Source organism: Aethalodelphis obliquidens, unplaced genomic scaffold (genome assembly GCF_003676395.1).
Source record: "Aethalodelphis obliquidens isolate GAN/ISIS:26980383/991018 unplaced genomic scaffold, ASM367639v1 scaffold63, whole genome shotgun sequence".
Lineage (NCBI taxonomy): Eukaryota > Metazoa > Chordata > Mammalia > Artiodactyla > Delphinidae > Aethalodelphis > Aethalodelphis obliquidens.
In genome coordinates this window covers 1413056-1440254 of record NW_020838007.1, presented here as the reverse complement: position 1 = coordinate 1440254, position 27199 = coordinate 1413056, and the positions used below count along the sequence as shown (strand labels likewise).

At 45.8% G+C, this 27199-nt stretch overlaps 1 protein-coding gene and 1 pseudogene across 11 annotated transcripts in view; one reads left to right on the top strand and one right to left on the bottom strand.

Annotated features, from left to right (window-relative positions):
- PI4KA (phosphatidylinositol 4-kinase alpha) overlaps positions 1–27199 on the top strand; it is a 95040-nt gene that overhangs the window by 7405 nt on the left and 60436 nt on the right. For 8 of the 11 annotated variants that reach the window (XM_027088754.1, XM_027088751.1, XM_027088749.1 and 5 more), the window contains exons 2-8: positions 14890–15006; positions 17911–18004; positions 20557–20645; positions 22959–23031; positions 23566–23825; positions 24303–24369; positions 26955–27103. In XM_027088754.1, coding sequence (XP_026944555.1) covers positions 14890–15006; positions 17911–18004; positions 20557–20645; positions 22959–23031; positions 23566–23825; positions 24303–24369; positions 26955–27103 — 849 coding nt within the window. Of the gene's footprint in view, positions 1–14889; positions 15007–17910; positions 18005–20556; positions 20646–22958; positions 23032–23565; positions 23826–24302; positions 24370–26954; positions 27104–27199 lie in introns of those variants that run through there. The other 3 variants (XM_027088758.1, XM_027088755.1, XM_027088760.1) reach the window with 3 other exon arrangements.
- Positions 2499–3365, bottom strand: LOC113610526 (WW domain binding protein 1-like; annotated as a pseudogene).

Genomic DNA, 27199 nt, shown 5'->3' with positions numbered 1-27199 from the left:
ATAAAGGGTGATGTGCCTCACACAGGAATGTGTATTTGCAAATCTTCCAAATGTAGCACCAAACCCTCGACCAACCCCTTTCTTCTAGTTCACCTGGAACATCAGACTCCCTCAAATCTTTCTGGCTCCCTCACAAGTCCTTCAGCTCCCTACTTCCATCTTTCGTCATGCAGGGCAGCCTCATGTAGCGGGGGCCAGACTGTGAGGCTGGACTCGAGCCCAGCTCCACCCACTGTGTTTTCTTCTTCTCGTGCCTTTCGGGTTGGATGCTGCAGTGAACCCAGCATTAAACACATGGACCAGTTCCCTACTCTGACTGGAGAAGGAATCCTGAGCGCCAGAATCCATCCCTTCAACCAGTTAACTCAAGCAGGATTCATTGTGGTAAAACTTGATCTTGAGACACTTCAGTGAGTTGTTTGGGATAAAAACAAACAAAACAAAAAAAGGTGGCAGGAAAAGCATCTGAGAGCTGCTGGCACACTCCTGCCCACTCTCGCCACACACCAGCCACGCGCTGGACCTCAGCAGAGGGAGGTAAGCCCTACAGCACTGTGGTGGCCACCAAACCCTCCTGGCAATTCTGGGCAGGGCTGACGTCTGGACCACAGCCAGTCCGAGCTTGACACTGAAGATCTAGTCCAGCTTCTGTCTGAGGTTCCACCTTGGCCTTCTGTCCCAAGCGGTTGTGGACACCCCCGGGGGCTGACACTGAGGGCCAGGAGCAGCTGAGGGAGGCAGACAGGCTCAGAGCACGTTTCCGTTTACAGGGAGCAGAACACAGGCCTCTGAGTGTCCATGGAGCAATGTGCAAATTTCAGTGATGGGTAGAGTAAAACCTCTACTTGGAGCACAGCATCTCTGGCAAACGTGGGGACTGCCGCCGACAGTGCTGCTGAGTACACCCAAGTGCACAGCCATTTGCTCAGTAAACAGTAAATGCGTAAAATAAATTACCTTGAGAGGGCTGCGCCTGCTCCAAACATGTGGGTAATGTGAGCAGTGTCGCTGCTGTTCAAAGTGTATTCACAGGAAAGCAGGGCTGGGGGCTCACACACAACAGACAGACACACACAGGTTATCCAGGAAGTCACTGTATACGGACTGCACTTTGTTCAACATAGATTTTGGCTTTGTGGACTCCAAACTCAGACACTCATTCATCTCACAGCCTTGGATTTGTCTATTTTGTGTGCATGTGTGTGTGTGTGTGTGTATATATATATACATATATACACATACACATATATATGTGTGTATTCATATATATACTTTCCTTTCTTACCATAATATCAATGCCTAGTCTGAATGTCATCGTTCAAGAGTGGGGGAAGAACCAAACTCTTCATATGAACAGGGCTGGACGGGGAATGTTAGTTTCGGCAGTTTGCTTTTTCCATTCAGATTATTCCTGTCAGAGCTCAACTGGTTTTTGAAGCCAGACTACAGTGATAAGGATCCTGTGGTCCTTCAGGATGGCTGCCTTCACCCTCCTACCTGGGCCACTTAGACACTTGACATAGGCTACAAAAATTAGTTATCCCATTCAAGGAGGGGCGGAGCAGGGAAAGGGCAAGAAAACCACAGATAACCAAGGCATTTTTTCCAAATGGTCAGTTTGAAAAAACAAACAAATAAATAAAACAACTTATTCAGAATCAAGAGAAAATACTGTGTGAGTCAGGCTGCGGGACTGCCCTTTCTCAGGACCCACAGCCTCCTCATTTGTTCGTAGAGAACAGTGAGACGTGAAGGCCGGCAGATGTGTGCTTGGGGTGGGGGAGGGTACTGATCACCTGTGGGCACAGATCAAAGAGCAGAGATGCAGAAAGCTACACCTCTATCTGCTGCCACAGCACAGGGCCTCCTGCTCACCCACAGAAGTTCCAAAGATAGCCCCCACTCAAGCCTGCACACAAAACATCTCCTTCTGGCTCAACTGTAGCCAGGACTTTTTGAAGGCCAAGTTGGAAAAAAGCCACAAATTTTCCTTTTCCAAAACAGAATTCTTGCCTGCCCATTGGTCAAGTTCTTATTTTCAGCTCGCTTTTTTTTTTTTTTTGTTAAAGAGAAAAACCAAAGAGAAGGCAGGTGTAATATTCCACACTTGAATCAATCTGCAGCCAGCCAGAACCTGCTGGGAAGGGACCCCTCCAGGATGCATCGTGCCACCTCCATCTCGTCACCTGGAATTTGAGAGCACAAGCCCTTTACCAACCCACCATGCAACCGCCGGTCAGCTCTCATCCACCCACAGGAGGATCCCAGTTACCGCTCCGGAGACACTGGCAGCAAGGGGCAACAATCCCCGGATCTCTGGGGGCTTCACCCAGGGCTGAGACCTGCCACCTCTCTTGGACTGAGATGCGGCAAGGTTCTCGTAAACTCACACCAGAACATGAATCCACTCCATCACCAAGAGTCACCTCAGGGCACAGTCTCATCCCCTCCTTGGGGGCTTCTGAAACACACATATCTCTGACCCAAGCAGGTAGTGAGACCTGATGTAAAGGGGGACAGGGTGGGGTATGAGGAATGAGTCACAGGACAACTTCTTGGCCCTCCATGACACTGTTTCTATGGGGGGCGAGGGACCCACACCCCAAACTACCTGGAGATGCAGGAAAATGCAGGAGCAGAGGGGGAAAAAAAAAAACAAGGAACACAGTCACTTAATGCTTCTCTCATGGTTCTCCGCTACCCTGGTTGCGTCGCCAAGTTCTCGGGTGCAGCCAGGGCCTGCTCTAGCTGGGGGAGCTGCTGCTCGTTGATGGTGTTCAGCAGTAGGCAGTCAGGCAGCCGCGGCGGGTGGGGGTGCCCAGCTGGGCCTGCTCCTCCGAGGGCTGGCAGAGCCCTTCCTCCTCGTCGCCAGGGGGCAGCACGTGGCAGCTGTGGCAGAAGTCTAGGGGCATGTCCAGAGCATCGTCGATGAGCACATTGAACTCTTTGAGGTCGTCATCGTGGTGGCCCCAGTTGCACACACACACCTCGATGCCTGAGTCACCTGTGAAGCCATGATGTCTGCCGGGTGTCTTGTCTTTGCTGTCAGGGAGGGCGATGCCCTGCTCGGAGCTATACTCTTTCAGCAGCTCCTCCTTACATTCGGAATCTTTGTCCAGGAAGGTCCCAAGGTCCACCTCCCCCAGGCCAGCCACAGAGCCGCTGGACTCCATCCCAGGGGCTTTGGTGGCTGCTGGGTCTGCTGGCATGTTGGAGGGCTCAGGGTCAGCGATGCTCGTGGGTCATGTGCTGCTTCTGCTGGGCCTGACAAGGGGCTGCTCTGAGCCTCCTGGGAGCCCCTGGTGGGATTGGCGCCTGGGGAGCTGCCGCCTGTAGGGCCACACTGCTGCCCACAATTACTCAGCACTGCCATTTTATTTCAGGTTTTTACCAAACTATTTACTACCTCCTTATGAGGAAGTGGTGAACCGACCTCCAACTCCTCCCCCACCATACAGTGCCTTCCAGCTCCAGCAGCAGCAGGTCAGGATGAATGATGGTCCACACAAGCCAGAACCACCAGAGTTCATAGTAGTAGTTGCAGCACTGAGACTGTTAACAGCAGCGTCCTGTGTCACAGATGTAGCTAGCTTTGATTGTTAGTACCCACGCAGGTTTCTTTATCCTGCGGGGGTTCAGCCCTGGCTGGCAGGGGGCTGGGCAGCGCCTGGAGGAGCAGGTGCGCCATGCCACCCAGGAACCTTCTCCTCTCCATCCCCCTCCCGCTCCTCCACCACCAGCCGCCACCTCCTTCCTCCTCCGCCCTCTCCTTCTCTTCCCTCTAAATGGTATAATTGATTTACAGTGCACACCTGAAACATTGTAAATCAATTATACTTCAATTTAAAAAGTAAATGATGTTGGTGAATTTTATCTCAATTTAATAAAAAGGTAAATGGTACAAGGAGAGATAAAATGGGCTCCCAGTTTATAGGGGGACCAGGGAAGACTTTATTTTTTTATTTTTAAAAAATATTTACTTATTTATTTATTTTTGGCTGCATCGGGTCTTAGTTGTGGCACGTGGGCTCTTCATTGCAGCACACTGACTTCTCTATCTCTAGTTGTGGCGTGCAGGTTTTCTCTAGTTGAGGCGCTCAGGCTTAGTTGCCCCTCAGCATGTGGGATCTTAGTTCGCCAACCAGGGATTGAACGCGTGTCCCCTGCACTGGAAGGCGGATTCTTTACCACTGGACCACCAGAGAAGTCCCTTAAGGAAGATTTTAAACAGAGCTGAAGGAGGTAGCTGATGAAGTGTGTACAAAGGAATTCTCCTAGCAGAGGATACAGCTTGTGCAAAGGGCGAGACGTAGGAACATTTTTGACTCATTTGATGACGTTAGAGTAGGCTATAGTGGTTATAGCTTGGGGGTGGGGGTGGGGTGGGCAGGACGTGAGCACCCAGGACAGGTAGTGGAAATGATGGTTGACTTTATCTTAAGAGCAGTTTAACAGTTTAATAGCCTGTAGGGGATTGGTGAAGAATTTAAAATACTAATAATAAGTAAAATAAAATGTCACGATTAGCCTGTAGATGGGAATATTTGAGACCAGTTTAAATAGATTTGTGAAAATTACACTTAGTATGAATATTAAATATTGTGGGTTTTTTTGTTTGTTTTTTTTTTGGCGGTACGCAGGCCTCTCACTGTTGTGGCCTCTCCTGTTGTGGAGCACAGGCTCTGGATGCACAGGCTCAATGGCCGTGGCTCATGGGCCTAGCTGCTCTGCAGCATGTGGGATCTTCCCAGACCGGGGCACGAACCCGTGTCCCCTGCATTAGCAGGCGGACTCTCAACCACTGCGCCACCAGGGAAGCCTTAAATATTGTTGTTTTAGATGTCTTTTCTCACTTAGGAAAATTGTCTGTTAGATCTTTTGGGGGGGACTTATAATTATATAACTATGGGATCATAGGATATTGGACCTTTTTTCTTTTCTGTTGATAATATAAGCCTTTAAAGATATAAATTTCCCTCTAAGTGCTGCTTTAACAGCATTCCACAAATTTTAATATGTTGTGTTTTCTTTTTCTTTATGTTCAAAATATTTTCTAATTTCCCATAGGATTTCTTCTTTGACTCAGAGGTATTTAGAAGTATGTTGTTTAATTTCCAAAATATTGGGGAGTTTTATAGATGTTTTTCTGATATTGATTTCTAGGTTAATTCTGTTGCAGTCAGAAAACATACTTTGTTTGATTTCAGTTCTTTTAAATTTATTGACTTGCTTTAAGAATCAGCATAAGTAAGATATATCTTGGTGAATTTTCCAATTGTACAAGAAAAGAATGTGTATTCTGCTTTTGTTGGGTGGAGTCTCCTATAAATATCTGTAAGGTCAGGTAGGTTTTTTAAGTCTTCAGTATCTTTACTGATTTTCTGTTTGTTCTATTGATTACTGAGAGAGGATTGTTGAGGTCTCCAACCATGATTGTGGATCTGTCGATTTCTCCTTTGAGTTTTGTTAGTTTTTGCTTCATGTATTTTGAAACTTGATTCTTGGGCTCATACACATTTATGATTGTTATATCCTTGTCATCAGTTGACCTCTTTATAATCATGAATAGTAATATTCCTTGTTCTGAAATCTACTTTGTTATTAATACAGCCACTCCAGCTTTCTTGTTAGTGGTGTTTGCATAGTATATCTTTTTCCATCCTTTTGCTTTTAGCTTCTGCCTTTACATTTAAAGTGATTTTCCTGTTGACAGCATGTAGCATGCTTTTCCAGTCTGAAAATCTCTTCCTTGTAGTTGGAGTTTTTAGACCATTTACATTTAATGTAATTATTAATATGGTTGTTAAATCTACCATCTTGATATTTGTTTTCTGTCTGTCTCATCTGGTTTTTGTTCTCTTTTTCTTTTCTTACTTTCCTTTGGATTAATTCAGCATTTTTTGGTATTCCATTTTATCTCCACTTTTTTTGTTTGTTTGTTTTGTTTTTGTTTTTTGCGGTATGCGGGCCTCTCACTATTGTGACCTCTCCTGTTGCGGAGTGCAGGCTCAGCAGCCATGGCTCACGGGCCCAGCTGCTCCGCAGCACGTGGGATCTTCCCGGACCGGGGCACAGTCCCGTGTCCCCTGTATCGGCAGGCGGACTCTCATCCACTGTGCCACCAGGGAAGCCCTATCTCCACTTTTGGATTATTAGCTATAGATCTCCCTTTTTAAGTGGTTGTTCTAGGATTGAAATATGCATCTCTTTAATTTATCATAGTCTACCTTCAAATAACATTATACCACTTCACTTATAGTGTAATAACCTTATAATTGTAATTCGATCTGACCCCATTTTTTTGCGATTGCTGTCATAGATTTTTACTTCTATGTTATAAACTCCACAATACATTATTATAATTTATTTAAATAATCATAAAATATGAAAAATATGCATATTCATATATACAGTATTTTCAGTTCTCTTCATTTCTTTATGTAGATTGATGTTTACACTTTATTTTTTTTTTTTTGGTGGGGGGGACACCATGAGGCATGTGGGATCTTATTTACCCGGCCAGGGATTGAAGCCACACCCCCTGCAGTGGAAGTGTGAAGTCTTAACTACTGGACCACCTGGGAAGTCCCCCTTACTTTATTAGTTTTAACATTTCTTATAGTACAGGTCTGCAAGTGTGATTAATTCTCTCAGCTTTGTCCTATTTGAAAAAGTTTTTTTTCCAGCTTCATTTCTGCTGACTATAGAATTCTAGGGTGGCAGCTGTTTTTATTTTAGCACTGGTCTATATATCTGTCCTTACCCTAGCACACTGTCTTGATTACTGTCACTTTGTAGTAAGTTTTGAAATTGGGACGAGTGAGTCCCCAAACTTTGCTCTTCCTTTTCAAGATAGCCTTGTCTGTTGTGGGTCTCTTGAATTTCCCTGTGAATTTTAGGATCAGCTTATCAATTTCTGCAAAGAAGTCACCTGGGGTTATAATAGGGATTGTGTTGAATCTGTAGGTCAATTCGGAGTATAATTGCCATCTTAATATTAATTCTTATCATCCATGATCATGGGATATCTTTCCATTTATTTAGGTCTTTACTTTCAGTGAGGTTTTGTAGTTTCTAGAATGTAAGTTTTGCACTTCCTTTGTTAAATTTATGCCTAAGTATTTTGTTCTTTTGATGTATTGTAAATGGAATTAATTTACGACGTAAAAGTCACCATGGAATAATTTCTTAATATCATCTTCAGTCTGTTCATTGGTACTGTATAGAAATGCTGTTGATTTTTCCCGCATTTCCTTTATTGTGGTAAAATACACATAATTTAAAATTTGCCATCTTAATCACTTTTAAGTGTACAGATCAGTGATATTAAATACATTCATAGGGACTTCCCTGGTGGCGCAGTGGTTAAGAATCCACCTGCCAGTGCAGGGGACACGGGTTCGATCCCTGCTCTGGGAAGATCCCACATGCCATGGAGCAACTAAGCCCCTGTGCCACAACTACTGAGCCTGTGTGCCACAACTACTGAAGCTCGCATGCCTAGAGCCCATGCTCACAATAAGAGAAGCCACTGCAATGAGAAGCCCGCGCATCACAATGAAGATGCTCACCGCATCTAGAGAAAGCCCACGCACAGCAACAAAGACTCAACGCAGCCATAAATAAATAAATTTATTTTAAAATAAATAAATACATTCATAGTGTTTTACTGCAATCACCATCCATCTCTAGAACTCTTTTCATCTTGTAAAACTGAAAGTCTGATTACAGTTGATTTTTCTATATTGATCTTGTATCCTGCAACTTTGCTGAACTTATTTATTAGGTCTAATTTTTTTTATTGGATTCTTTAGATCAGCGGTCCCCAACTTTTTGGCATCGGGAGCCAGTTTCTTGGAAGACAACTTTTCCACAGACTGGTGTGGGGGAAGGGTATGGTTTCCGGATGATTCAAGTGTATTGTTTATTGTGCATTTTATTTCTATTATTATTACATTGTAATATATAGTGAAATAATTATACAACTCACCATAATGCAGAATCAGTGGGAGCCCTGAGCTTGTTTTCACTTGCCACTCACTGATAGGGTCTTGATATGAATCTGCGAGCAATTGATTTATTATGGTCTCTGTGCAGTCAAACCTCTCTGCTAATGATAATCTGTATTTGCAGCCGCTCCCCAGCACTAGCATCTCCGCCTCAGCTCCACCTCAGATCATCAGGCATTAGATTCTCATAAGGAGCATGCAAGCTAGATCCCTCGCATGTGCAGATCACAGTGGGGTTTGCGCTCCTATGAGAATCTAATGCCGCCACTGATCTGATAGGAGGCGGTGCTCAGGTGGTAATGCAAGTGATGGGGAGCGGCTGTGAATACAGATGAAGCTTCGCTTGCTCCCCTGCCACTCACCTGCTGCTGTGCCACCCGGTTCTGAACTGGCCATGGACTGGTACTGGTCCATGGCCTGGGGATGGGTTACCTCTCCTTTAGCTCATGTCATCTGCAAATAGAGATAGTTTTTCTTTTTTCTTTCCAATGTGGATGGCTTTTATTTCATTCTCTTGTCTAATTGCCCTGACCAGACCCTCCAGCACAACACTGGGTAGAAGTGTTGAGAGTGAACATCCTTATCTTGTTCCTGATCTTGGGGGGGTATGCTTTCCATCTTTTACTATGTAAAATGTTGGCTGTGGGTTTTTCATAGATAATCTCAGGTTGAGGAAATTCCTAGTTGAGTGTTTGCTTTTTTCTTTTTTTGGCCTGGGAGCATACAGGATCTTAGTTCCCCAACCGAGGATCGAACCCGTGCCCCCTGCCATGGAAGTGTGGAGTCTTAACCACTGGACCACCAGGGAAGTCCCTGTTGAGTGTTTTTATCATGAAGCGTGTTGAATTTTTTCACATGCTTTTTCTCCATCTATTGCAGAGCTGGTTTTTAAACTTTGTTAGGGCAGGTCTGAAATAGCTTTTGCGACAGGGGTAGTTTAGCCCCACTGCTGAGGTGTGGCCCTTCGAGTTCTCCACTGAATGCTTTGCGGGTTTTTCGCTCTGGCTGGGAGTAACTGAGACTCCTCTCAGCTCTGTGGGAACCCAGGAACCATTCATCTCACAGTTCCTTGGTTGTTTTTTGCCCAACATTGTGGAGTATTACCCTATCCTGGTCTGTCTTAGTATATTCATCAAAGACTCAGGGGAACTCTTGCAGATTTGTGGAGCTTTTTTTCTGTTGAGCTCTCTCTTCTCCAGAATTCCCAGCTGCTTTTAGACTTCCAGTACTCCCATTTCTGTCTCCTCAGCTTAGTGAGACCAGCATGATCTGCTTGGGATGCCCTTCCCTGTTTTGTGGTCCAGGATACATCTTCTGGCAGAAAATCAGGGCAGCTGTAGGGCTCACCTTGTTTCCTCTCCCCTAAGCTTTTCAGTCCTGTGCTGCTTTTCCAGTGTACGAAACCAGTGGTTTCATGTATTTGTCCATTTTTCTGTTGTTTTTTGGCAGGAAGGTAAATCCAGATCCTGCTGTTCTCTCATGGCTGCAGGTGGAAGTTCTTGGCTCACCGGATTTTATTGCTAGAGCAGACATTGCAAAAATCTATCTGTTCATCCTTTTATACCTGGGAAAGCTGAGGCTTGAGGGACATGATTTGTCAGTTTGCCAAAATTGGCATAGTTTTAAGACATAAGCATCATGTCACAATCACCTTTGTCTATCATGCTCGCTCTGAGTCACTTAGAAAATGTTGACTTATGTTCACTGTTCTCTAAGGGGGCAGGGCCTAGGAGAATGAGAATTAAAAAACAGATTTAACAACAACAAAATACCACTAATACTTAAAGCATAATCTTCAGTTCTCAGGGACTTTTGTTTCTCCAGGAAGAGTATTCCCAGAGGTTTCAGATAACAAAAGTTGCATACTTAAAAGTTTAACTGGCCAGCTTGTAACGCTATTATTGTAGCTTTATTTTGACCTACATACCTGACCTACACCCACTCTCATGTTGAGTTCTCATCTGTGGTATTCTGCCCACTCATCCAGACTTGTGAGGGCATCTTATTTTCTCTAACTTGGTTCGGCATTTCCTTACTTTGGCAGTAGATTCACCTCAAGGCATCTCTCTTAACAAGCCTTGGGTTAAAGTACTGTCAGGTCTTCTCAAAGTCTAAGGAAGTTACCTCTGTTGCCTCCTGTGGTCTGTTCCTTACTGGCCTCCTCAGAGTGGCGTGCAGAGCCAACCCCTCTGGATCCTTTTCATAAATGGGAGCAACCCCAGCCATCTCTTTCAGATTTTGAGCTTAGTGACCTTTTATAATGACAGGCTCTTCCCCCCCCTCACCCCAAAGAAACCAAATTACTTGTTAATTTGTTGTAAACTTCTGAAGAAAATTATTCAATGTTATTTTTTCATTTTTTCTTCATTATAGCGTTGAAGCTTTATTCTGCATTAGAACTTTGACCTCTCTGTGCCTCACTTTTGTAAGCCGTAGAATGGGGATAGTTAATGGGGCTGTGGTGGGCACATGACCAGGGGGACACAGTCCCGTCTGCAGGGGACGGAAGGTAAGTACACAGGGGCTCCAAGGTAAGACATGAGAAGGGCAGGCATCCCAGCCCAGGGTTCTTGGTGGGCTCCTGAGAGGTGTGAGAGGATAGACCTGATGTCCAGAGCAGCTTGACAAGCAGGAGGGGCAGGGGGGCTGCGTCTTAGAACGATGGGAGGGTTTTGTGGGGAGACGAGGCAGGTTGAGAAATGTTGCAGACAGTGGAGACCCTGGAAGCGGCCTGGCAGAGGTCCAGGCTGGGTGTCGGTATGTGGGAGGACCTCCCTTGCCAGGCTGCACATGTGCATGGAGTTTGTATCGGAGTTGGGGGCCAGTGGGGGTGCATGAGCGGGGGGACAGAAGTCAGAGGGTCTAGGGAAGTGCCTGCTGCCTGAGATCATACTTAACCCGTCAGGGCCAAGTTGCCCAACCTGTGAAGCAGGATGGCACACGATCTCCTGAAAGTGGACGCTTGGCAGCCGAGGCCGCGCCCTCCCCCGGCCTCTGCCTGGGACCCTGCCTGTGATTGGGGGTCGTCAGTGGGCCTCGGGCCTGGGGCCGAGTGTCCTCTCGGTGTGGGGGTTGGGCCTGTGTGTGCTGCGTGTTTCCTTAGAGAAATTTTACCAAGGAAAGCTCAATGTCACAATCCAGTATTTCCGTGATTTTTTTGCTAATGAAGTAATTTAATCAATTTGGTTTTCGTTTACACAGAGCTGTGGAGCATTTTCAAGGCTGCTTTGTGAGATTGAGCTTGACGTGCCTGGGCCTCCTGTCCCAGGTGGCACCGGCCTGGGTCCCCACCCAGCCATCCCTCTCTCTGCAGCCACGTGGCTGCGTCAGGGCCAGATAGCTGCATCGCCTGCTTTTTAAAAACCTTCCTACGTAGATTGAGACTCTTGGGGAAATTATAGTTAAGTAGCAGTTGTTTTGCTGATGTTAAGATGTTAGAATTAAAGAAGTTGTAGTAGGACTGTTGTATGTAGAAAACATCTTCTTCGTTTAGTTGACCTAGATTTTCTTCCGGTTTTATGTTACTTCTTTGTTCTTGGATTACCCAGATTCTATCCATTGAAATATTATACACTCTTCTCTTATTTTCTGAGCTCTAAGAGTATAAGTATTATTGTCCTTTTAGAAATAAGATTTGCATTAGTGGCAAAATTGTTCCTACTATTTAAAATTTTTTTTTCTGATTCTGCAGTTAACAGTATTCCTTACAGAAAATACAGAAAAGAGTAAAGAAGGAAATAAATATTGCCTGTAACCTGATTAATTTTTATATCTTTCTTGATAGGCAGTCCAGGTTTTGAGTTTTGTTTACAATTCTGTGACCAACTGTATAAGTTTCCTATTGCTGTTGTAACAAATGCCACAACCTTAGTGGCTTAGAACAGTGCAAATTTATTGTTTTATAGTTGTTCAGAAGTCTCACTGGGCTAAAATCAAATAAGAGGACTTGTCAGCACCATTTGTCACACTTAGTTCATGCTAACTACCTGGTAACTGGAGTGATGGACTGTGTTAGTTGATTGGCTTTATCCTCCCACCTTTATGACAGGAGGTGGTTTTGCAACTTGGAGTCTGAAGCCCATGGAAGTTAGGCTCCTGTCCTCCCCAGAGATGGGGAGATGGGCGTTGTCTCCCTCGATGTGTACATTCCAAAGAGATGGCTCCCCAGGTTCTCGAGAAAGACATTCCTAAGTCATAAAGCTCGCAAAGTGCCAATCTAGTCTTCAAAAGAATTTATGCACCGTTCCAAGAAATGAGGAAATCCTTCCTTTGGCAAGTTTTCTAGTGTGAGTTCTCAAAGAAAGAGAAGGAGAGGGACAACTCTTCCCTTACTTTCAACCGGGAGAATTAACGCCTCTTACATGACCTCATCTCTGGTCCTCACCCGGGTTGTCTTTCCCCCTCTGGAACGAGGGCAGGGCCTGGTCCGAGGTTCACGGGCGGCACCTCCCGCAAGTAGTGCCCAGTGAACAGTGAGTGAATGAGTTATAAGCGTCCTACTTCCATCGACCCTCATAGGAGCCATTTGAAGGCCGTTACTGTTGCACAGTGGTGTGAACTATGCCCACCACTTGCCGTGGAGCGAGTCCTGAGCCCAGGTGAGGGCTCTGCCTCCGTACCTGGCCCCACGGAGACGCTGTATAGACGGGAAGCTGAGGCTCGATGTGCCGCCTGGTGACTCTGGGTCTAACTCCAAAGTCCAAATGTATTTCACTTCCACAGAAAAATACAGCATGATCCTTACCCTGCCTCCCCAAAAGCCTCCAGGGACAGAGGACAGGACTGAGAGCACGAGCATATAAAATCTTAGACTTGTCTGTGTTGCCATGTGGGACTGTTGAAGGGTCATCTTTTCTGTACAGTTACAGCTTTTCCATATTTAGTAATGAGGTTGGGCCAGTCCTGTCACGTTTCTGAGTCTCACTTTGTCCTCCAGCCTTGGGGTCCCCTCCCCAGGTCTGTGTTGCCCGGGGTGGGGCCTGTGGGAGTGCTTCCACAGGCCTCGGGTCAGTGGTGGCTCAAGGGTCAGCTGTGGATCTCAATGGCTCCTTCTCATATAATCCACCTTGTGGTGGATTTCTTATTTGCAGGCGTGTTTCTTTAGAGACTTGACTGTCTTGTTATGTGAGTGTGAGTCTCTGCAACGATCGCTTTACCGTGCTTGGTCTGCAGCTCCTTCGTGTTTTATTTCCCCTGATCATGAAGCATGTTCTCCCAGTGACGAGGGGGAAGTTCGACTTCCATTCCTCGCTTGCCCGTTGCTGTGTGCTCTTTTGCCTAAGCATTTAATCACACAAGCATGGATTCCCCCTCATGTGTATATATTTTTATTTTAACCTACTGGATGTTTTTTCTGATTACACAAGAAATATTTTCCTTTAGAACATATTTTGGCAAATATAAAAAAGCATGAAGAAGAAATGTCTCACCTCTGGTCATCCTATCTGTCAAAACTGTTAACACTTTGAATATATATATGTAGATATACACACACACATAGATATATACACACACATATATATACACACACACACATATATACACATATACAAATATGTATATCTTGGGCCACGCTTCATGGCTTGCAGGATCTTAGTTCCCCGACCAGGGATTGAACCCGGGCCACGACAGTGAAAGTGCTGAGTCCTAACCACTGGACCGCCAGGGAACTCCCTGATGTATTTTCTTCCAGCATTTTTTCTGTATGTAATTCAGACCATTCCTTTCGTGACCTTATAGAACATTTAGAACATTGTTCTGTGTCACTGCTTAGTCATAGAAAAATGCCATTTTTAACGTCTAACATTAGGTTAAACTTTACAAAAGCATTGTTTTTGTAGGTCAAAAATGGTTGAATATCAGCAGTTAGGGTTTAACCTAATATTTGATCAAGTGGTTCATCATGATTATTTTCCTAATGTTAAATATTTAGATTGTTTCAGAGTTTCAATTAGTATACACAACACTGGGGTGAAAGTATTTTACATAATATTTGGCAGTTTCAGTTTCTCCTCTTGTATTTGCCCTTTTAAAATCTGAAGGGAACAACAGCAAATTACTTTCTATAAAAAATTACAGTGGTAATTGCCTGATGCATTTTCAGGGCAAATGGCAATCACTGGCTTCCATTTCCTTTGCTATTAGAACATCCCACCAGACCACGTAAATGTCAGTGAGAGACTTCTCATTGGGTCCGTGGGACAGCAAGGTTAGGGCCTCCTGGTGGATCTTAAAGCTCTGTTCAGAGCTTGCTCTGGCAGAGATTTTCAAGATTGGCATCACCTGATTTCCTTTTCATAATAAATCCTGATTTTTAGTTCTTTTATGACAGACACTTACTGTTGGTTTGTTCTGATGATAATCCTAGTGTTTCTATTTATTCAGGAAATTGCTGACTGCCTGCCTGCTGCCCTCTGCCTGCCACCATGCCATGTCCAGTAACAATATATATATTGTTTATTGAGCACGTACTGTGTGCCCCGCACAGTTCTGAGTGCTTTACACACATTTAATGTTTAAAGAGCCCTAAAGGGAGGCCTTGTGACTATAGGTAGCTTACCTGTAGGTTTTCATAACCTGCTCACGGGCACCACTGGGAGGTGGGGACCCTGGACTGCCCTGACACTGAAGGGCAGACGTTAGCCATGGTGCTTTACCACCTCCGTGGACACAGCCTTTCAGCTCTTGATCCGGGTTCCTTGGAGGGGTGTGTATACCATCATTTCAAAGGCTGGAGGTGTCCTTTTTAATGACCTTTTGATTGGAAAAAAATGACTTATTTGTTGTATATATTCACTGGGCTTTTTGGTACTGGTTTATCTGAGTGTGGGTTTATATATTTTTAAGCTATGGGCTTTTTTTGTTTGGTCTCATTTTCTAGGTCCAGAAGCTGCTATGTATGTGCCCAGTCGATTTCCATGGCATCTTCCAGTTGGATGAAAGGCGGAGAGACGCGGTGATTGCATTGGGCATTTTTCTCATTGAATCTGATCTACAGGTAGGACTTGGCTAAATTAAAAGTGTTTCTGCATGCAAAAGAGGGTGCAATTAGGGTTTAAGTTTGTGCCTACTTTATACTCCTAAATCAGGCCTAGAGGAGCGCTCGCAAACCTACCTTGTGTAAGTGGTCAGCTGAGGGCGAGTGATGGGGAGGGGGCAGAACTGGTGGGAATGAGACCTCTATGGACACGTCCTCAGGAAGGTGCGGTTTTTGTTTTCGACAGAATGTTAGAGTGCTTTGTGAAGTAATCATGTACCCTCCAGAGTAGACTTGATTTTAAACCTCAGGCAAAACGCTCGGGAGCCAGACTCAGAGTAACCACTTCTTTTCCTTCCAAAAAGACAGTGTTCTTTGAGATAATTGTGACATAACAGTCTTTTTCAAAACTATGATAGATATAAATTGTTTTAGAGTACATGTTAATGTGCCTTTTAAAGGTGATTTACAAACCATTGTTGTCACTACAACAGAAAATGGCCATTTTTTAGTATTTACCAAGGCTAATTGAAGCAAATGCTCAGTCACTGGATACAGAATCTTTTATCTGTTTATTTTTATCATTGCCAAAAATCATTTTTTAAAATTCCAAGTTTAATCATCCTATGTTAAAAAAATAAAGATGTCAGCTATTTGAATTTTTATTCATCTAAAAAAGTTAGCTTGCATGTCCTGGGAATTTTACTTCAATAAGAATTAATATTTTTGACAGAGTATTTATACATTTGAAAAAAAATAAGCATTTTAATTTTAGAGAAGTATTTCAAAAATTAAATAGGTTACCTGATCAAGGCCACACGAAAAACCAAGATTAGATGCATAAGCTGCATTTTAATTCTTCTTCCTATTTATTTACAAATGTGAAAATAAAGACAATCATTTTCTATTTACCAGGTCCTATTTAAATTTAAATATAAAAATAAAGGGAGGAAAATAAATTTTCAAAAAAAGAAACCTGTATAAGAAACTACTGCTATTCGAATGAGTATTACTTGAAACTATCTTTGGCAAACACATCACTTGCTGGATTTACCTGTGAGCCCCTAATACCTGTATTGGGTTTTTTCAGATGGCAGGGAAGAGACGAGTACAAGTTACTTTTGGTGTGGTTTGGGTTCCGGGTCAGTGGTTGGCAGGGGTGGCAGCAGCTGTCCCATGGGGCTCACAGTTGGCCTGAGCTTCCCAGGAAGCTGGAGGCCTCATGGACACCAAGGGAGGAGCCCGGTGTCTGCTGGCCCCTGCGCCTAGGGACCAGCTTTCTCGTGATCCACCTGGAGTTTGTGTTCCTTTCCTCCATCCCTGGTGGGCGCTGGCACTGGCCTCCTTTGTGCCCAGTTAGTGGGCTGCCCTGGCGGCAACCGTGGCCAGAGTAGTGGTGGTGGTGACACCATTGCAGGGTGTGTGGGGAAGAGCCTGGGCCGCTTCCTCTCTGCAGGGCCTTGGTGTGCGGCCCCTTTGGGGTCTTGTGTGTGTTAGTACACCAGTTCCCTGGGCAATTGTTGTACAGGAAAAATGGTTTTGTTTTCACTAAAGAAAGTTCTCTATTTATTTTGGTTACCTATTGTGGCATAAAAGTTACCCTAAAGTTGGTGGCTTAATTACCCCAAAGTTAGTTGGTTTTGTTTGGCAGAGGTTTTTGCTCATGAATCTGCAATTTAGCCAGAGCTCAGAAGAGCCCAGTCTCTGCTCCATTTGGTGTCATCTGGGGTGGCTCAAAGGCTGGCCCTGGAGTCACCTGAAGGCCCCTCCCCCACATGTGTGGGGTTGATCCTGGCCGCTGGCTGGACCTTCTCTGGGGCTCTTGGCCAGGGTCCCTCCATGTGCATGGCCTCCCTGTGTGGCCTGGGCTGTCATTTGTCACAGCATAGTGTCTGGGTTGCAAGAGTGCGTGTCCTGAGAAAGAGCTGGGGGAAGTGGCTCTGCCATCTCTGAGCTAGCCTGGGAAGTCAGGCTCGTTCATTCTATTTTCTACATGCAGCTATCCCTCGGCGTCTTCGGGGGATTGGCTCCGGGACCCCTTGCAGGTACCACAGTCCAAGGATGCTCCAGTCTTCCATATAAAATGGTGTAGTACTGTTGGCTCTTTGTATCCACAGACGTGGAACCCTTGGATACGGAGGTCTGACTGTACACTAGAAGCAAGTCACCAAGGCAGCTCTGTTTTCAGGGGACGCAAATTTGACTCTGCCTTTTGGTGAAAGGAGTGTGGCAGAATTTGCAACCATGTATTCAAAGCCACATGTTTTTTCAGCGTTTCAGAACATCAGATAGTGTCCCCTTCTCTGGAGCACACTTGTCCTTCACGGGGGCAGCCGCATGTAGGGAGACAGCCAGGAGAGCTAGTGGTGGAAGGTTATGAACTCTATGCTGATTGGCTAGTTTGGAAACTAGATGAAAGTAATTTTTCCATTGGCTAACGTTGGCTATAAAGTCTAATGCTCAAAAAAAAAAAAAAAAAGTCTAATGCTCAATTTGAGAGGAGCAAAAGGAAACATGAAACCGAAAATTTATGAAAGGAAGGGAAGAGCACAAGGACCGTGAACAACAGAAAGAAGCATCACCAAGTTTGTAAGCTGCTCTCCAGTCTGGAGGATGTGGTCCTGAGGTTTGGGTTTGGGGACTTTAAACACCTGGAAGGAGGCAGTTCTGAGTGTGTGCACACGTGTCTTCTTCTGGAGGGCAGAGCCAGGCTGGACCCTGAGCAGCAGAGGGCAGGTGTCGGCCTTCCTGTTGGCCGTAGGGACGCTGCCCGCCATGTGCAGCAGGAAGGGTGCGACGCTGTGCAAACGCCCTTCTCTGAGATGATCAGGATGTGGATGTGCTTTGTTTTGGGCTCAGTCTGTGCTAAAAAGCTACCAATCGTGTACTTAATTAAATGTATTTTTTTTTTTTTTTTTTTTTTAGCACAAAGATTCTGTGGTTCCTTACCTTCTTCGACTTCTTAAAGGTCTTCCGAAAGTGTATTGGGTAGAAGAAAGCACAGCTCGGAAAGGCAGAGGTAGTTTTGCTTAAAGTTTTCCTGAATGCGAGGAAGCATCTGTGTGTTTCCCGTCTGCGAGGATTGAATGTTTAATCACACTAACGCGGCAGTTAGGATGCTTCTAGCTGGTTCCACTCCTGTGCCTGCAGCACTAGCGCTTTCTCACGTTGCCCAGAGCCCTGGGCGGGATGAGCGGAGCTGAGCAGGACCACGGGGACCCTCAGGAACCTTTGCTCATGTCCCATTGGCTGCCCTGGGTCCCCTGCTGTCCCTGAGCTGGTCTGTTGCCTCAGATGGAGAGGCTCACCCTGCAGTGAGGTCAGTTCTCCAGATGGCCTGGTGGCTGCACAGAAAGGAGGGCTGAGATGGGAGTTTGAGACTCAACCACTATGTCCACTGTCAGTAGTTTTATCGCTTTGTCGATGTTGCTAAGTTTCCACTGAACTTTGCATCTTTGCAAATGGAATAAATTCATGTGTATTTCTTTTTAACTTGTATTTGATACTGATCTCTCTTTAAGGTCAAAGAGAAAGTTAGATAATCTTTTCTCTCTTCCCCTCCACTGCCCTCCCCTCCCTTCCTCCCTCCTTGCCTTCTTCCTCCTGTCCCTCCCGAAGTATTTACATAGGTCCCCTACATGCCAGGCATTGTGCTAAACGCTTATAACACTCATGATCTTGTAAACAGATTTCCCAAGACTCCAAAATCAGCTTGGAAGATCTCCAACATTTCAGAGTTCATGACCCATGAGACTGAAGTTTCCTTGTAATCTCTCTCTCTGAGTCCAAGGCCCCCACCTTCAGATCTAGCAGGGGGTTGGTGCCTGCAAAGAAGGCCCTTGTCCTTTCTGTTGGTGGCATGGCCTGAATTTGTCAGGTGGGCTCAGTCTGCTGGAGACTGTGCTGTCCTCATGAACATCCGCTTGTGCCTGCCCGTGTTCCTCTTGCCCTTTGGGTTTTCAGCATTTCTGGTGACTTACTGTACCTAAAGCTGACAGACCCCAAATTATTCAGGTGTCCTGGAATTTGAAAGACTGCAGATTAGATAGAGCATTGCTGAAAAGTGAAACATCTGTGTCTACCATTGTTATCTAATTTGGGGAGAAGTAGAATACTAGAAAGTGTTGATCCTATTTTATTTCAAAACAAATATCACTTCTGTATACTTGGACTCATTCGAATGAGTTTTTTAGCATTATTTAAACATTGTTAGGGACTTTCCTGGTGGCGCAGTGGTTAAATATCTACCTGCTAATGCAGGGGACACAGGTTCAAGCCCTGGTCCGGGAAGGTCCCACATGTTGCGGAGCAGCTGGGCCCGTGCACCACAACTACTGAGCCTGTGCTCTAGAGCCCGCGAGCCAGAACTACTGAAGCCTGCATGCCTAGAGCCCGTGCTCCGCAACAAGAGAAGCCACCACAGTGAGAAGCCCACACACCACAACAAAGAGTAGCCCCCGCTCACCGCAAGTAGAGAAAGCCCACACGCAGCAATGAAGACCCAACGCAGCCAAAAATAAATAAATAAAAAATAGATAAATTTATTAAAAAAAAAACATTGTTAGAGATATATAAATTTCCAATTATCGGGTAATATTTCAGTCTCCTAGTTTCTATTAAGGCAATATCATTTATGCTTTGATAAACCCCATAGCAGTAGTTCTTAAAGGGCCATCCCTGGGCCAGCAGCATCAGCACCCTGGGAACTTGTCAGAAAGGAGATTCTCAGACCCCACATTGGAGCTACTGAGTTAGGAACTCTGGGCCCGGGAGTCAGGCAGACTGCGTTTCAACAAGCCCTCCTGGTGGTCCCGGCCACGCTCAAGCTTGAGAAGGACCTAGAGCTGCATTTAAGAATCACGTGTGCGGAAGTAGACACGCAGTGGTCGTCTGCTCTGTGTGTGTGTGTCTTTGAGTCAGTGCTCAACGTTCAAAATTGGTTAAATGTTTAATAGTGATTGGACCTCCTCGGCAGCAGGTCTAAACTTCCCAAAGTGCAGAAGTGGTGCTTCACTTGTGGTCTTTTGGGTGTAGTGCTCCCTTCTTGACCTTGAGGCTCTGCTTCTGAGAATCTCTGTACTGGCAGGCTCAGTCAGGGAAGGGCTTAAAAACCTACGAGGAATAGAGCACATCTCTGGGTGCTCTTCTGAGGATTTTCTCCACCTGTCAAGAAAAAAGGAAAAAAAACATCAATTCAGTTTAAAGTGATAGTAATTGGTGTTTGACAGTTAGCCTCCATGGAACATCTCCCATAGTCTTACCAAGATTGATTTCCCAATTTTATTTAGGTCGGGAATAAAACATGGAATCTGTCATGTTGAGACGCTCTGTAATCTCAGACTATAAATTGGCTCAGCAAACATTTCAATTTCTTGAACCAAAACATTTTATTACAAGGAAGGCAGGGGTGTTTCTCAGCGAACACCTTGGGCCCATATCTGTTCTCTGGAGGCTCATCCTGACGAGGGCGGCCTCTACTGTAAGCAGGTCCTTGGCAGCCATGTGAGAGGGAACAGCCAGATGGGGTGGCTGGTCAGTGTGATGATCCGATTCCTGTCTTTCTGCCTCCAGGCACCCTCCCAGTGGCTGAGAGCTTCAGCTTCTGCTTGGTCACTTTGCTGTCTGACGTGGCTTATAGGGACCCTTCCCTCAGGGATGAGGTAAGTGTGTGGTGACTTGGTGTGTGTTTCTTTAAGATCTGAGAGTCCCAAAGTGATGACAGGGCAAAAAAAAAAAAGTGATTGGATTGTTTATGTTGATTTATTTCATACTGTTAGTCACACACATGAGAAATGTTAAATCCTGCTTGCAGTGCTTAGTCCCCTGCGACCTCCCGAGTCTTATCTCGTTCAGCTTTTCCAATTGCCCTGTGAGGTGGCCAGCAAAAGGTCACACGTCCTCCTGCCTCCATGCTGGGGACTGACGTTCATAGGAGAAGATTTTCTGGAAAGCTGGAGCCGTTCCTTCAAAGGCTCCAGTTTTTTTAGTTTTAGTTTATTTTGTTGGAAATGTTACTTAAATGTATTTCATATTTCTCTCCTTTTATTTATTTATTTATTTTTGGCTGCATTGGGTCTTCGTTGCTGCGAGAGGGCTTTCTCTAGTTGCAGCGAGTGGGGGCTACTCTTCATTGTGGTGCATGGGCTTTTCATTATGGTGGCTTCTCTTGTTTCGGAGCATGGGCTCTAGGCGCATGGACTTCAGTAGTTGCAGCACACGGGCTCAGTAGTTGTGGCTTGTGGACTCTAGAGCGTGGGCTTAGTAGTTGTGGCACACAGGCCTAGTAGCTCCACAGCATGTGAGATCTTCCCGGACCAAGGCTCAAACCTGTGTCTCCTGCTTTGGCAGGAGGATTCTTTTTTTTTTTTTTTTTTTTAGAAGGAAGGTTTTTTTTTTTTTTTTTTTTTTTTAGAAGGAAGGTTTTCTTTATTTTTTTTTTTTTGCGGTACGCGGGCCTCTCACTCTGGTGGCCTCTCCCGTTGCGGAGCACAGGCTCCGGACGCGCAGGCTTAGCGGCCACGGCTCACGGGCCCAGCTGCTCCGCGGCATGTGGGATCTTCCTGGACTGGGCACGAACCCGTGTCCCCTGCATCGGCAGGCGGACTCTCAACCACTGCACCACCAGGGAAGCCCTGGCACACGGATTCTTAACCACTGCGCCACCAGAAAAGCCCCCCTGTATCTTTTTTAATTTTTAAAATCTCTTTCCTTACTATCACATTGTAAATTCTGTGTCCCTATTTCTGCCATTATGTTGGTCTCCACCCTTCTTTCTTAGTTTAGGTTCTTTATTTACTTGTGGGTTGGCTAAAGAGATAACTAGATACGTTAGAATCACATATTATTTAAAAAGCTAACAGGGCTTTTCTATCAGTAACACCTATTGAAATAGGTCACTACAGAAGATGGTGGCATAACTTTAATACGTGAAATGGACGAAACATTGCTTTCCAGGTCCTCACTGTTCCACATCATTTGACAGTAGCAAAACGTGAGCAGTTTGGTGATGAACAAGTCACCTCAGACCAACTTCATTTTTCTGCCTGGATTCCCCAAGACTGGAAGTGGGGGAGGTGAGAGGGACTCGGTCTGGGTGCTCTTCATCAGGGCCTGGACCACGCCTCTCCTGACATCCTGGGTCAGCAGTGTAGCGGAGGGCAGGGTTTGCAGAGCCACCTGAAGGACCACCCCAGGGGCACCAGGAGTCTCTGGTCGCCTGCCCCCTGCAGTGGAAGCTGAACAGCTAGGACCAGCCAGGACCGGGGATGAAAATCCTGAAAGCAAGTCAGTCTTGTCTGTAGATGATTCAGATGCCAAGCTGGGAATCGAGGACCTTCGCAGTGAACTGAAGCTTATGCCCTGAGCTTTTGTGGGGCTCAGTGACAGGCAAAAAAATACCAGCCCTGCGGGTGGAGGGGCACAGCTTGAGGCAGCATGTGTGAGAGACACTTAAGGATTTCATTTCTCTGTGAGTTCATGGAGCCAGCAGTGTGAAGGGCTGCTGGAAAGCCAGTGTCATGTCCACAGACGTCTGGGGTCCGTGCTGAGTCTGGTGATTACTCGGGGAGATCCCCAGCATCGCTGGAATAGTAGTGTGTTTTGTCTGAACACTGCAGTTGGAGATGGTTTCTTACACACTGAGCTATAGTGGAATCAGGCAGGCCATCAGCAAGGACTTGAATCATAAGGAACGGATGGAAAGAACCAGGGGTGTTGAGCTGTGAAGAGAGATTGGGGGCCTGTCACCTGTTTCTAGAGTTAGGAGGCCTGTGGACCAGCCAGAGAGGGAGGGTTCTGTCCACAGAAGGTCTGTTGCCTGACCCCTCTGCAGAGCTTCCGTGCAGGGGGTTATGGATCAGGAATGAGGTTGGACAAGAGAATGTCTAAAGCTCCCTCTAGTTCTGAATTAATTTTGTGATATTTATCTGATTTTGTTTATAAGTTTGTGTGTTATGTTTCCTTGGCTATTCCAGATTTTAGAGGCGCTTTTGCAGGTTTTGCATGTCCTTTTGGGAATGTGCCAGGCCTTGGAGATTCAAGAGAAAGGTATGTTTTCTTTTTATTGTTTGTGATTATCCTTCCCCTTGCTTTTCCCAGTCTTCAGATTTTCTGTTCTTTGCAACCAGTGTATCTGGTGGACGTGACCTTTGCTGCATGTTAGTTGAGAGCCCACGTGGGGTCATGAGCACAGGTCTGCTGCCTGAATGCTGGGCCACTTCCCCCTCTGGGGCTCGGTTTCTTCACCTGTAACATGTCTGAAAGTCATTTTTCTTCTGGTGTGAGGCTACCAATCTGCTCCCAGAAGGACTAAATGCACTGATTAAGTCCCGTAAGGGAGCCTGCTCAGGTGACGTGGCTGAGGGACTGATTTGGAGGTGCTGTGCGTGGTTAAGACCTCCCACCCACAGGCCGTGTCTGCAGCCGTGGTTGAGGATGGATGGAAAATACTGCCGGTCAGTGCCTGGGCTTGGCCCTGTTGCCATGGCTAGTTCTGGCCCTTGGACTTGCTGGTGGGGGGCTCTGAGATGGGTGGTCCCAGGTCCCCAGGTGGTGCTGCCACGGCTTCCCTCTGCCTTCCAGAATACCTCTGCAAGTATGCGGTCCCGTGCCTCATAGGAATCTCCCGCGCATTTGGGCGTTACAGCAACACGGAAGAGTCCCTCCTGTCCAGGCTCTTCCCCAGAGTCCCTCCTCATTCCCTCCACGTCCCCGAGGAGCTGGAAGGTGTACGGAGGCGGTCCTTCAACGACTTTCGCTCCATCCTCCCCAGCAACCTGCTGGCGGTGTGTCAGGAGGGCACCCTGAAGAGAAAGGCCAGCAGCGTGTCCAGCATCTCGCAGGTGGGGCCATGCGCCCAGACGGACAGGGGACGGGGTCTTGTTAGGTGCCCACTTGCATGTAGTTTGAGGGAACTTGGGGAGCGTGAAGGATTCTCATTAGAGTTCTCTTTAATTCAAAGGTTGCCTTGTCCTTTTTAAGATTTATAAGTGAGTCATCTCCTGGGAGGTGAAGTGTTTGGGCACCAGCTCTTTTCTGAGTGCAAGACAGTTGGTGCCTGTAGAGAATATGTAATTGATTCATGGAGAAAGACAGGGACACGAAACACTGAGAATAGTCTGGCTCAGTCATCAGGTGTAGAATATATGGCTAGACACAAGAATTTAGAATTACAGTAGAGAACCTGTAGCCAGGGTGGGCTTCAGCGAGGAGGTGGGGCTGAACCAGGGCTCTGGCCAGCAGAGGGAGCCTTGTCTGAGACAGATCTGACTGAGGTCTGACTGGCCTTTCTTATCTGTGCGTGTGGTTGTGTGTTTCAGGTCAGCCCTGAACGAGGGGTGCCCCCTCCCAGCTCCCCTGGAGGATCCACCTTTCACTACTTCGAAGGTGGGCTTTGCCTTTCTGCTGACCGAGCCCCCAGGCACTGCTGTTGTGCCTCTTGAGTGTCAAGCTTTTAGAAAGCATTTATTTTCTATTTTTGATTAAACTTCTTAAACTTGAATCTAAAAATATTTCAAACATAGAGAAAAGTGCAGACAATAATATACAGGACCCCAAATGCCTGCCATCTGAATCTTAGTACATTAACCTGTGAAAGCACTGCTTTTCAGGTGGAAATACTAGCGGTGGGTCCTTCTTTTGTTTCTTGTTGTTTAAGGTCATTAAGTGTGTGGATAACATTAAAGAACATAGTAATGAGACTGCATGTAATCCCTTATGTTTAATGAGTAGTACTTTCTGTAGAGCTTTGCTGTTCACAAAGGACTTTCAGGTAATTTACTGAATTTGATTCATGTGGCAGCTCTGTGCAGTGTCAGACACTTGTTACAATAGCCTTCACCTTCTCCTCGAAGGAAGTAAGATGCAGATTGTGGGGAGGAAGTGGGGAAACAAGACCTCCACGCCTCATGGCACCATCCGTTCCATTATCAGTGACACCCCTGCATAAATCCCAAATCTTACACCTGTGGTTCCTGCAGCTCTGCCTTTTGCCTCCTTTTGTGTCCACCACGCACTGGGTCAGCCACGCAGGATGTCATCCTCATGTCGTGGTGTGTGTCCGGGTCACAGACTTCTTGCCTTGTCTTATGACTATCATTATTTTTTACAATAAACTGTTAATGTCCTTAAGGTGAACGACATGATGGTTTGATATACATAAATGTGGTGAGGTGGTTACTGCAGTCAAGCCATTAACTATACATCTCCTCACATAGTCACCATTGTGTGTGTGCGTGTGTGGTTAGAGCACCTCTTCTCTCAGCGCATTTCTAGCATCCAGCATGGTGTAATTAGCTCTCTGGACTCAGCCCGCATAACCGTCATCTCCCCATTTCCCCACCTCCCGCCCCGGTCACCACACTCTCTGCTCCCATGTCTTTGAGTTTTTTAGATTCCACATATAAGTGAGATTGTGCAGTTTTTTTCTTTCTGTAACTGGCTTACTTCACTCAGCATAATGCCCTCCAGGAATATTATTCAGCCTTAGGAAAGGAGATATTGCCATTTGTGACAACGTGGATGAACCTGTATGTGATGCTGAGTGAGATAAGCCGGTCACACGGGTGCATATATAATGGAAAACACATGGAGCATGTGTGTTCATGCACACTGTACATATACATGTTTTATGTAGTTTTCACACACATTTCATGTGCGCACACACACACCCTTCCCACCTTCTCCCCACCTGTTCCCTTTAATTTGGCCTCACCCCACCCCCCGTCCAGCCCCCTCTGTAGCTTCACCGTGTTGGCCTCCAGCGTCTCAGCTCCTCTCAGTATTGTTGCCCCCGCTCTGTTGTAAGCTGCCTCCAGCTGTCATGGCTCTTAACCTGTAAAAAGGTGTAATTCTTTTTTTGTTGTTGTTCTCACATGTCTGGGTGGAAAATATTAGGACATGATTCTACCTAAGCTTTGACCTGAAACACCCCAGTGAGAGGCAACCCTCCCCAAGGATTTGCAATCCAGCTTTTACTTCTTTTTTTAATTGAAATATAGTTGATTTATAACGTTGTATTAGTTTCTGATATATAGCACAGTGATTCAGTTATACATATATATTATATTCTTTTTCAGATTCTTTTCCATTATGGTTTATTACAGGATATTGACTGTAGTTCCCTGTGTTATTCAGTAGGACCTTGTTGTTTACCTATCTTACATAGAGTAATTTGTATCTGCTGCTCCCAAATTCCTAATTTATCCCTCCCCCACCCCCTTTCCCCTTTAGCAACTGTAAGCTTGTTTTCTATGTCTGTGAGTCTGTTTCTGTTTTGTGAATAAGTTCATTTGTGTCATGTTTTTTAGACTCCACATATAAGTGGTATCATAACGATATTTGTCTTTCTCTGTCTGACTTACTTCACTTAGTAACTTAGTATGATGATCTGTAGGTCCATCCATGTTGCTGCAAATGGCATTATTTCATTCTTTTTTATGGCTAAGTAGTATTCCGTTGTATATATACGTACCACATCTTTTTTTTTTTTTTTTTTTTGCGGTACGCGGGCCTCTCACTGTTGTGGCCTCTACTGTTGCGGAGCACAGGCTCCAGACGTGCAGGCTCAGCGGCCATGGCTCACGGGCCCAGCCACTCCATGGCATGTGGGATCTTCCTGGACCGGGGCACGAACCCGTGTCCCCTGCATCGGCAGGCGGACTCTCAACCACTGCGCCACCAGGGAAGCCCCCACGTCTTCTTTATCCATTCATGTGTCAATGGACATTTAGGTTGTTTCCATGTCTTAGCTATTGTGTATAGTGCTGCTATGAACGTTGGGGTTCATGTATCTTTTGTATTAGAATTTTCTCTGGATATATGCCCAGGAGTGGGATTGCTGAATCATATCAGCCTTTACTTCACATGGAATTTGAGTGTAAACAAAAGCAAAATTGATACCGTTGTTGGTTCTTGAGGGAGTATCTGGGTCTCATACTCCCACGACTGACTTTCTGGTTTTGCCCCATCAGCCTCTTACTTGCCTGATGGGAGTGCCCTGGAGCCCGACTACTACTTCTCCACCATCAGCTCCAGCTTCTCCGTTTCTCCTCTTTTCAATGGCATCACTTACAAGGAGTTCAGTATTCCCCTGGAGATGCTCCGGGAACTCGTAAACCTGGTAAGCATAGCCTTGATGGATAGATGGACCACGGGTATATCAACCAGTGGAATTGCTAGTTGTGTCAGCCTATATTTCACAGCACAGCTTGGTAGT